This window comes from Monomorium pharaonis, chromosome 4 (assembly GCF_013373865.1).
Source record: "Monomorium pharaonis isolate MP-MQ-018 chromosome 4, ASM1337386v2, whole genome shotgun sequence".
Classification (NCBI taxonomy): Eukaryota; Metazoa; Arthropoda; class Insecta; order Hymenoptera; family Formicidae; genus Monomorium; species Monomorium pharaonis.
This window is the reverse complement of record NC_050470.1, coordinates 25,069,160-25,081,237: the sequence shown is the minus strand read 5'-3', so window position 1 is coordinate 25,081,237 and position 12,078 is coordinate 25,069,160. Positions and strand designations below refer to the sequence as shown.

General features: G+C 33.7%; 1 protein-coding gene across 3 annotated transcripts; it reads left to right on the top strand.

Moving 5' to 3' along the window:
- Nucleotides 1-51: 51 nt before the first annotated feature.
- On the top strand, nucleotides 52-12,067 carry LOC105836527 (WD repeat, SAM and U-box domain-containing protein 1). Of its 3 annotated transcripts, none has more exons than XM_012680605.3 (18): nucleotides 52-545; nucleotides 4,350-4,484; nucleotides 4,569-4,740; nucleotides 5,372-5,517; nucleotides 5,677-5,903; nucleotides 5,987-6,225; nucleotides 6,317-6,407; nucleotides 6,473-6,582; nucleotides 7,119-7,261; nucleotides 7,331-7,523; nucleotides 7,593-7,738; nucleotides 8,120-8,349; nucleotides 8,439-8,704; nucleotides 8,785-8,875; nucleotides 9,101-9,195; nucleotides 9,295-9,456; nucleotides 9,537-9,681; nucleotides 9,781-12,067. In XM_012680605.3, the coding sequence occupies exons 2-18, from the start codon at nucleotides 4,378-4,380 to the stop codon at nucleotides 9,939-9,941; spliced, it is 2,724 nt and encodes a 907-aa protein (XP_012536059.1). In that variant the 5' UTR covers nucleotides 52-545; nucleotides 4,350-4,377; the 3' UTR covers nucleotides 9,942-12,067. The 3 variants fall into 3 exon arrangements, with proteins under 3 accessions (XP_012536059.1, XP_012536062.1, XP_012536060.1); XM_012680608.3 differs by having other exon boundaries at nucleotides 56-545; nucleotides 8,132-8,349; XM_012680606.3 differs by lacking the exon at nucleotides 52-545 and adding an exon at nucleotides 552-2,191.
- Nucleotides 12,068-12,078: the final 11 nt, after the last annotated feature.

The following is a 12,078-nucleotide window of genomic DNA, read 5'->3' as shown; positions in this document are numbered from 1 at the left end:
ATATTAAAATTAAATAATTGTGTCGTGTCTCACACGGGCGATAAATAATCTCCGCGCTAGCTGCCTCAAATAACGGAACAATTTGCTTAATCTGTGGGATTACGCAACGCGGACACGCGTTTAAAATCGCCTCGGTGACGCTGCGAAAAGAGAGAGAGAGGGAGCAAGAGAAAGAGAGGGTGAGACGGTGGCAAGTCGACGTTACATTTTGCAGCGCGCGAACACCGCGTGCAGTTTATATCTCGCGTTACGCCTCTGTAATATCGATCTGAGCGGCCAGTGGACATGCGTTTAGCGCTTTTAACTTCATTGTGACAGGTGCCCTGTCCGGGGTATCCTGTTTCGAGTGTCTCGTCGGTGCAGGAGGGAGGCGCTATGTACGATCGCGAAAAATAATGTGACACCGCGCCTCGCCTCAGCTCCACCGGGATCACGGATTCGCGAAGGGAATCATGTGCCGCGTGGGCGCTCGTTGACGACGGGGAGCGACGAGGCACCGCCGTGTGGGCCGTCGACAGTGTCTGGAACATGTGCCTTTGCTACGAGTGAGTACGAAGAGAAAGAATAACGATGTAGTCTCGAGAGCGAGGGGGGAAAAAAAAAAATCGCGGAACGATGTCCCGGCCCGGCCGCGATGTTTCCGGGCTTGGAAGGATATGACACGAGACGCGTTAACGATTCCGGAGGAATATATACCTACGTGTATTTAGTGGGAGTGATCCCTCTCTCGGGCGAGCGTCGATTTGTCTTCCGCTTGACTGGGCTCCACCGATTTGCCGTTGGTCAATAATTTAATAAGAGGTTCATTGGCTTGATAACGGATTAAATAACGGCTCGCCACCCACGCGAGCCATAACGGATGAATTATTATTAAATAGCTATTTTTTGCGTTGGCGTGAGACAATTAATATGTTTCGGAGTCATGTAACTCTTCGATAAACACGGCGTTTTCGAATGGTTTGAACGCGTCGATTTTTCAAGTTGACGAATGATATAGAATTCGGCAAAGTGCATTTATAAAGTTTTTACAATTTACACTTTATATCCTTGTGACGTGTGTGCGAAGAAGTTTACGATTAATATTTTGTAAGATTAAAAGAAAATTTCTTTTATATATTCATTTTCATAAAATTTTGCGATATTTACGGCTAATATGATATTTTATATTTTATAAGATTTTTAATTCCCCCTTTATTCGATTTATTTATATCTTTGTAACGTGATGAAGTTTACAGCTAATATAATTTTGCGTTCTATAAGATTTTTAGTTTTCCTTTTTATTTATTTATATCTTTATAATGTGATGAAGTTTACGGTTAATATATCATTTCGTGTTTTGTAAAATTTTTAATATTTTCCCTTCTTTTGTTTATTTATATTTTTGTAATATGTAAAGTTTATAAATAATACAATTTTTATCCTATAAGATTTTTAATTTCCCCTTCATCTTTCTATTTATTTATATCTTTATAACGTGATGAAGTTTATGGCTAATATAGTTTCACATTCTATAAAAACTTTTAATTTTCCCTTCGTATACTCATTTACATTTTCACAACACAATAAAGCTTATGTGACTAGTAATTTTGCATTAGTTTTATATTATGACGTGTATAAGTTAATTTTGCCATTAATACATATTTCAAAATTTCCACTATATGAATAAGAACGTTTTAGTTCTGCATGTAATAATTCAACCACATCTCTTTTCAAATGCAATTTAATTCAATGCATTTTGCTGCGATCATTAAACATTTGCGCGCAAAATAAATAAACACGTCGCGTGTCGTCGTGTGCAGAAATAACATATTTTTTATTTATCGCACGACATTAGCTCTTTCTCGAATATATAATTTGCCGCACCAGAACTCGCACCCTATCCTTATCTGATGATCAATTATAACCAACGAATGCTTTATATAGTTTTGTTTTTAACCGCGATACCTATCGCGATTGTAATGATGCAATGACGTTGTCTTTCATAGATGAAACACGATAAGCACAATCGAAGGCTTTTATGTACACGTCAGCATTAACGATAAAGCTCTCTTACGTGTCTATAAGTTTGACACTTCTGTCTTTACATTGTGAAAAATTGCCATTTCACTCGTTATAAATTAAGAAGTATTGAAAAACGAAACGGCCGTACTGTCACGAGCGAAACGTATCTCATTATTTTAGAGTATTAAAGGTAAAACACATTTTTTAATAATCCGGTTTTATCCGGCACAAGATACAGACAAGGTAGATTACAAATTAATTTATTAAATTCTGTGTTTTCTTAAATTTGATTTTTTGATGATACTTTCAAATATATAACTTAATATTTATATTGACATGGAAAAGAAAAATTGGGAAAATGTCCTATAAATAGAACGATGAGAAGAAACAGATTGAATGGGTTAATGTGCTTGCCTATATCGTTGCTAAATAAAGTTAAAAATTTGTTACGAGCAAATAACAGATTCTTTAAAGATTCTCGCTTAATAAGTAAAGCGATTCTTTGTCAAATTATTATAACTAGAGATGTGGAAATTATTCGAATACGATAATAAATCTGAATTTGAATCTCTATGATTCGAACTCGAACTACTCGAAGATTTCAAGTATAAAAGATGTAAATACGAATTATATATATTAACAATTTTATAAAAATTATATTGAAAATGACTTTATGTCATACAATTAATATTATTTTTCTTTTTATAATATTTTATGATTATTTTAAAATTTAACTTAACGATTATTATATGTTAATTGAAAGTTGTGTTTCAACAATTCAATTCAATTTGACTTGATTTAAATAATTTTGTCAATTTGGTTCGATTTAGATTCGGACAAAAAATAAAATTCGATTTAATTCAATTTTTAAAAATTTTTGATTCGTATATCTCTAATTATAATTAAATAATATGAAGAATAAAAATTGCGTGTAGGTTCGTAGGAGATTTAGAAATCAATATAATATGTCAAGGACTGATGAGCTAAACTACATTCGGCTGTGCTATTATAAATAAAATCTTAAACTTGTATTTTAATAACGAATGTCAAACGTTTAGATATGTCAAACGTTTAGATTGTTTCGACATTTCAATGTTTTATTTCAACATTTCAATATTTTATTTATAATACCTCGATGAGCTAACTTAGCTCATCTACTCTTGATGTCTTATATTGATTTTTAAATAATATAAATATGTATCAAAATCCTGGTATTAAAAATAAAGATTTCGAAAAATTTGGAATTTCCAGAAGATTAGTTTTATATTGATTTTTTAATATTTTCTTTTTAATGTTGTGACGCGGATAATGCAATAAAAATTGCATTTTTACATATTGAGGATATATTATATCAAAGATATTATTTAATTATGTATTATTTCGAGATTATTAGATTATTAATATTTATTAATATTAAATTATTAATATTACTAATATTGGTGTTGATTATTAATATTAATAATCTAAAATTTTATAGATGACAATTGCAGTATATAACAGTAGAGATAACTGGAGAAATTATTAATGTGACTTTTAGAACTTTTCGCCTTAAAAATTGAAATGGCTCCGTCTTGCTCGAAATCGAACATTCTATTTTTAACGACAAAATTTCGGCAATTAATTATGTAATTCTTAGATAGGTTATAGATGATTCGTTCCTGAATGCCGGATCGATTACGGTAATGAAACTAATGTACGTGGCGGATCAATTACGAATGGTGTCTTTAACGGTGACGCGCGGCGGTCAATGCCAAGGGCTGTCTGACTTTCAGAAACTTGAGAACCCCGCTGCTTTTATACGTATGCCCACCTGTAGAACAGTTAATCGATTCAGGATGCATGTATTATTGAGAAACGTATGCACATGTGGTTTGTAAGCATTTGAAAACCGAAGGTTAAAGGTGCCTCCTGGTGCCTTGTTACCTTTACAACATTCCTGACATGACAACTATGGACAGAGTATACCTCTGGCGAAGGAATACATCAATTCTAAAAGATACGATCAATCATAATCATTTGATATTATCAAGGTGACGGCTTTGTGATGTAACAGCACGATATCGCGCTTGTCGATATTCTGTTTAATATCTACCGTGGCAGTCTACGTGTCGCGTATAACTCTGTTTTTAATCGATAGACCAGTTTCACTCGGCAGTGATACTAATTCAACATCATTCCTTAATAGCATCGACAACAGATAATCCGGGCTGTGTATCGTTTTAGGTTTAAAAAATGGAAGACCGTTCACGTAATATAGCCGCGCGGCGCGCCATCCCTTTTATTAAAGTAGACGATGTTGATTTTGAGAAGTGCGACACAGCTGATTAATATTTTATACGTCTTTACAGCTAAGAACCCCGTTAATCTGAAAAAAACATGACTGCCATAGGCGACGTGCAAGCCTTGCAGACTTTGACAGTTTACACCAGCGATATAAACAGCGTCGACTTCGCCGGTGATTGCGTTCTGGTAACGGGATCTGGGTAAATATCGGTTATCAATATTGTGCACACAGTTCCGCATCGATGTATATTAAGCATCAGTCTCCTCTCTCTTCTATCACGCAGGGACAAACGCGTCCGGGTTTGGGAATGGCAGCCCGGTACTGGCTACGTGGAGGCATATTTCTCACCCCTGATGGGGCACAAGTACGGCGTGACCTCGGTCAAGGTCAGCCCCCAGTCCACTATGCTGGCCACCTCCAGCATAGACGGTACCACGCTGCTCTGGAACTTACGTGTAGGTTTAAAAATATTGAAAAAAGTATAAACGCGCCTTGTTTAGTAGGAAAATATGAGAGGAGCAAATTTAAACGCTATTGAAATTTCATCTAATTTTATAATAAAGTTATTATAAAATCTTATCTTACATCTTATCGAATTATCTAACCGAATTTGAAAATTATATTAAAAATTTGCTGTATATACTGAGAAAAAAAGATTGAAATATTAGCAAGCAAATGTTACTTGTTGTCTTTTTAGTATTTATTGCTCATAAAAAATTGTAATGACGAATATATGTACATTTCTATGAAATCTATCATTTTTCTGATTAATTAATTTATTTGCTCACAATAATAAATTTTTAAGTATTTTTTTTAGTGCATATGTATACATGAAAAATAATTTATATATATGTAAAGAAATACAGGCTTAACGAACGAGCTCATCATAATATTCGACCAGCGAGCTTCTCCTTGTGACTTCAAAAATTAATGGCACCATGAATTTTTTATATCTACATATAGAAGTTAAAGCGAGTTATAGTTGTTGCGCAAGTAATGAAGAAATAGAAGTCATGCAAATAGTCTGTAATCATAAATCATGTTCTAGCAAATATTGGGTTAATGTAAATTTATATCGTTTCGAAGACGGGAATGAAGATACACACTATGGTGCAAGTGGGCGGCGAGGCGGTGAGAGTCTGCAGATTTTCGCCGGATTCGACGTTACTCGCGACTGCTGGAGATAACGGGCAAGTCTGTATCTGGGATCTGGTTCATCGTAATTTAATCAGGCAAGATATTTTACAGAGGACATTTTTTTTTTAATATTTTAAAAAAGTATATTTTTTAGTCCAAAACTTTTTGTAAAGCTTTGGATTAGAATATTTTTTCTTACCGTTTTAATTTATAATGATTTATCATGATTTGAATTATTATCTCGACTTGTGTAGATGTTTTCAAAAGCATGAGGGTGCCGTGCAAAGCCTGTCCTTCTCGCCGGACTCGAGTTGGCTGATCACCTCGTGCACGCTGGGCGTCCTAAAGCTGTTCTCCACTGCCGAACTGATTGATACTTGTACCTCTACCAATCAGGAAATCGCCGAACTCGTCTCGATCGATGATGCTCACGACATGGGGGTAGTTTGTTGCGATTTCTCGACTTTCCAAGAAGTCACATGTACGCAAGCATTGCAGACATTATTTTCGACAAGTAGGAAAGAAATACGATATATGCAATGAATAACACAATTATTATCTCAGGTAATGAACCATACACTAAGCTTTATCAATTGATCACGTGCGGCAACGATCACGACGTGAAATTGTGGGAAGTCACGGTGAGCCAGAATAAGTGCGAGACCCAACCCTCTACTGCCACTGTACAGCTTTGCAGAGTAATGGAAAAGCACAGCAGTGCCTTAACTTGCGTCCGTTTTAGCAGCAACGGATTATATATTGCCAGCTGTGGCCTCGATAAAACGGCAGTAATTTGGGAAACGGTAAGAGATTTATCTTACCGACTTATCTAACCTTATCTTGGAGAAGAATATTTTAAATTGAATTCTTTATCACATTTTAATCTAATTATAGAGCTCAGGAAAGATCATGGCGATACTCTCCGGTCACAACAGATACGTAGCTTGCTGCGCTTTTTCACGCGACGGAAGTTTACTAGCGACAGGTAATCTACATTTCCGAAAATGTTTACGATTTGTTTCATAGCAAATAATATTTAATATATTATAGGCTCTAACGATAAATCGGTAATCGCATGGGACTTGACAGGAAACTTAACTATTGATTCGGAACTGTCAAGAAACGTTGGAACGAAGTGGTTTGTGAATGATCCTGAAAAGGTAATATATATTACACATATACATATATACACACATGCATACACATACACATATCTACATATATATGACACTGTAAAACAGATATTTCTCTACTTACGACTATTTCGATTTATGATTGACATACTATTGATTTAAAAAAAATTAAGTAGATTATAACGAAGCTAATTAAGCATTCATTAACGAATAATCCAAACTAAGTAAATTTTATAATATTAAATATTATATTAAGAGATATATTTTTAAGAAAAAATATTTTTAGTTCACTTATTGAAATTAATCTATATTTAACCTAAATATTAATTTTATGATAGCAAATATTAACAATTATAATCTTTAATAAAATTTTTATTTCTAAACAGATTTATAACAATTTTTATTAATAAAATGTATATAATTTATAACAATATTTTATTTATATGAACTAAAAATGCTGCATGATCAAGATCGATTTACGACCAAAATCTTAGAACATAATTGTCATAAGTAGATAGAGATCTGTAATAATTGGTAAATATTAACAAGCTTCTTCACTTTAGAGTACTATGCACGAACACGATCTAATGAGAAATGTCGAGACATACGCTAACGAAGTGAGATTGATTCAAAGATTAGAGGAACATAATGGTGCGGTGAACAGCGTTGCCTTCCATGGAAATAATCTTTTAGCTTCAGCGTCAGGGTGAGTTTTCAAAACTACGAAACATCTGACGACATTACATTGATTATGTAATTCTTTTTTTACTTGTAGTGATAAATTAGTGCGCATTTGGAGCATTGAAACAGAAGAAGAGGATGGAGAGGAAGTGATCAAAATACTTGAAAAATCATTCAGTCCACTGGACGCTCACACTTACAGCGTCAATTACGTGGAATTTAGTCCATGTGGTTCAATGCTTGCCTCCTGCTCTCTCGATGGGACGACTTTAGTTTGGAATACAGAAGTAATGATCTTTTTTTGTGAATAGCATCATATTTTTGATTTCTCACTTATGACATTTTTTTATCAATAGACTGGAGATCAAGCAAAATCCTCTTTCGTCAATTCCTGCACAGGCATCCGCGTGTGTCGATGGTCGCCCGACGGCACAAAGATTGCCACCGCTGGTGACGATGAGAAGACAACGTTATGGGACGTGGAAACTATGGATCAGTTGCAGTGCGTATACGTATCAATATAATAGAACAAATCAATTACATTAACTATATATTATAGTATGTACATAATTGGTAAAAAATGTATTAAAATTATAAGATAAAGTATCAAAGAATAAGAATCTCTCAAATGAGAAGGCGGTTTTGATGATACTCTAAAGTTATAAATTTTGAATCACAATTATTAGCATAATCTAAATTTAAAAAATTTATTTTTTACGCAAGAATTATTACAAAAATTATAATAAAATTATATATATATATAATTTTAAATACACACACATATATACATATATATACACATATATAATATATATTCGATGCAATTTTTATAAGCAATGTAAGATTAGGTTTATACTTGTAGACAGTTAATAATAATCGTTAGGCAACTTTGCAGTGTCTTCGAAGGCCACGCTGATGCAATATCCGCCATCGCATTCACGCACGATTCCCGATACTTAGTGACCGCATGTAATGAAGGTACTTGGCGTCTCTTTGATATCCTAGATGAGAAGAATGGTTCCGAAGCATTGCTAGTTTGCGACGCGAGTCATGACTTAGGTGTCCAAGGATGCGACTTCAGTCCTACTCCATGCTCCTTGATGTGCAGTTCGTGTAAGAAAATTTCTTAATTATTTTACTATTTTTTGGATATTTTTCTTTATTAAATAATACAAACATCGATAAAAATCAATTGTTTGCAGCAAGGGACACAGATGTAAACCAACAAATATATCTACTGGCGACGTGCGGTAACGATTCGTTGGTTAAACTGTGGCATATAATTATTTCAAATGAGCCATTACCTGGTCCAGATGAGATTCGATCGAGCAACACTGGAACGCGTTACAAAGAGAAAAAGTCCTTGACCGGACATGGTGGAAACGTAATGTGTGTCCGTTTTTCGCCCATCCATGGAGAAGTTTTAGGTAGCGTTGCGACAGATAGAACAGCTCGCATATGGAGCGTGGTAAGCAATCGAGACAATTGACAAAAACATGATAAAAAATCTACAAGGACATATTTACGAGAATCAATATGCTTTCATAGTTTTCCGGAAGCTGTTTATACGTCCTGGAGGATCACGATAGTCTTGTTACGTCTTGCGCATTTTCCGAAGACACGTCATTTTTTGCTACAGGTCTTAAAACTATTATGACACTCATCTATATTGCATAATATTACAAATTTATATACACAGCTCAATTATAAAATTGCACACTTATATAAGCTGTTTACTTTGTTAAACTTGTTTCTACAAATTCTATAAATCTTTAAGCTTAAAAATTTATTTAGAACTTGTCGTCATACTTCACATAGAAAAAATATCAGTATTTTAATTAACCATAATGATAATTATTCTTAGGTGCATTGGACAAGACCGTCTTGGTTTGGAAGGTGCCTCAGCAATTAGTATCACAAAGTAATTTGATGGATAGCTTAAGAAACAAAAAAAAGAGGGTCAGTAGTTTAACGTTTTATTGAATCAGTTGTAGATCATACAAAATGAGCGAAACATACGAGTCGAATAATATTTGATAAAAAAATTTTGTTACTTAGGTCGCAGACTGGAAACTGTATGATACTTTGAAATGGCTAAACGACATTGAATTATCCAGATTGTCCCGGAAAGTGCTTGCTCTGGGAATAACTGGACGGCATTTGCTATCTGTGTCAGAGAACGAATTAATATCTCGATTGGAAATTGAAGACGATGAAGAGGTGCAGTGCACGACATTACGATGATTTTTTGTATAGTGTATTTTATATCGAACTTATTACAAATTCGAAATATTTTGTAGGCGGTGGAAATATTGAAGAAGCAATTATATTGGCTGAAGCGTGAAGATTGCAACATTATGGAGAATATAGATGAGTCTGAGATTCCTCATGAATTCTTGTGTCCTATAACGCATGAGATAATGAAAGAACCTGTGCAGTGCTCAGGTAAAAATATAGGAAACATTTCGTTATTAGAAAAATGTTTGAAAGATCTGTGTGATATCTATTTTGATAAATCTAATTGTGAACGATTATTATTTCTAGATGGATTTACTTATGAGAGAGCAGCCATAAATGAATGGTTCCTATGTGGAAAATACACCAGTCCAATGACGAACGAGCCGTTACACGATACTACCTTTACTCCGAATTTCGCTCTCAGAAACGCTATACTCACTCTACTTCACGGAGAAGGACCACAATAGTAACGGCATTTCATGCATCTATGAAAAAAAACGGCGCACGTGTTGATACCTTATGGTCTACACAATGAGCAATTTTATTCTGCGATATGTTGAACATTCAAAATTCGGTGATTTTAACGCAATAAGGTTCATTCTCTTTACAAGAATCGAAAGAAATTCGAAACATCGATCGGTATCAGCGGACCAATATTAGACGTGTAAAAATATGAAAGCTTAGTAGTGATTTCATAAGTAAAAATTATCCGCAAAAGGATACCGCATGAGGACTGAAGAAAGTTACAATTCTTGATTTTTTATTTCAAAGAGTTTTGAAATTGAAGTTATTGAAGCTTAGAGAAAACATATTTTAACAGTGATTAAGAAAAATTGTAGCATAACTGAAAAGCGGTGCGTATCTAAGAACGATACATTATCAATACTGATCGATACTAGGTAGCAATCTAGAAATGATAAGATTATTGTCGAAAGATTTCCGAGCATTCGATGATATAGCGCGTGTGACAATACACGCAATAATCCAGATACCTGATGCAAAGCAACAAGTACAAGTTTACAAAAATTTATGGACAATCTTCGAGATTTACGGATATAATGGTGTGGCGCTGGTCTAGATATCAAATATTACAGAGTAGTCGAACGTACATATACATGTAGCTAGAAACATATCGAGAATACACGGATTTTATATCGGTTCTAGGTATAAACGAGAGATTTACAAGTTCTCGAATTGAGTCGAACGTGGCGTGTGTTTTTGTCGCTCTCTTTTGCATCTCCATTCCAAATTTTTTATAACTCAAATAATCCACGCGTTCTCCCGGCCGAAAAGATTCGATTCCGTGTCAGGAACGCTTTATGATTTTGCGTTCTTGATATCAATATTAAATAGAACTAATTTTAGAGTCTTGCATTAACAGGGTTAACTTGGCACCAGAGAAAGGATTTAGGATTATTTAATGTCGAAGGAAATGGATTTTCGTGGCTTTTTAACCATTTCTTCGGACGCTAAATGGATCTAAGACGATTTCTATTGCGCTGCAAAGTTGCAAATCTTTTCTTACAATTGTTAAGACCTTTAACAAGCCCAAACCTTAAGTACTGAACATAATTGAAAACCAAGTTTTCAATTTATATAGTGAATAATAATGAAAATTTTCCGTGTTATAAACACATTTTAGAATGAATATGCTACTTAGTAGTATAGAAATATTTGTGCCTAACGTAATGAGGAGTTATTGTATTTCTTGAAATATTAAAGAAACATCTCGATTTTTCAATCTACGGCATTATATCGTGTTTTATCAAATTATTATCAAATATTTATTTTATCTTTGAATATAACTTTGTATATATTACCAGAAATATGTTAATACTTGTGTATAATAATGTTACTTTCTATTATCAAATATTATATTATTAATATTTTAATTGTCGTTTTTTTAATTTATTTGTTGCACCAACATCTAACAAAGATTTTTTTATATGTCAATTGTTACCGATAATAAGCACAGAGTGCTTCTTATTATTAATTGTTGTAATGCTGTAGACTTTGTTATACACTTTTTAGATCGATGAGATATGAATATAAATAGCTATAATCATTTTATAATAACACTGTATTAATTCTTACAGTAGTTTTAAGTGTTATAAACAACAATTACAAAAACTGTAAATAGAATTATAAGAAATGACAAGATATGCGTATGTATCGCTCAGAGGAACGTAACCGTCGATTTCTTTCTCTTTGAGAAATCAGTCAGAGATGATTAAAAAAACTTGATCGTTTCTAATTAGCGTTTACGCATAGGTTTTTACATGATTTCTACAAATTTTTCGATCACCCATTACGAACACGGTTTTGTAATTGTATGTCTTCAAATTGTCACTCGAATTAAAAGTCTGTATTTCTGTGATATAATTGAGAAATCGTTTGAAACTTGTTATGTATCGGAGAAATGCGGTTTTTAATAGTAGTAAACGCGGTCGAGAATAACACATTTAGAATCGCGCTATCGAGGAAATCGTCCGACTCGCAATCGAGCTTGAGCATTAAACGATTTTATAATTGTAAACGTGATTTTTCTGTATAGCTATATACAAATAATAAAACCAATACTATAATATTAAAAGACAATGACAT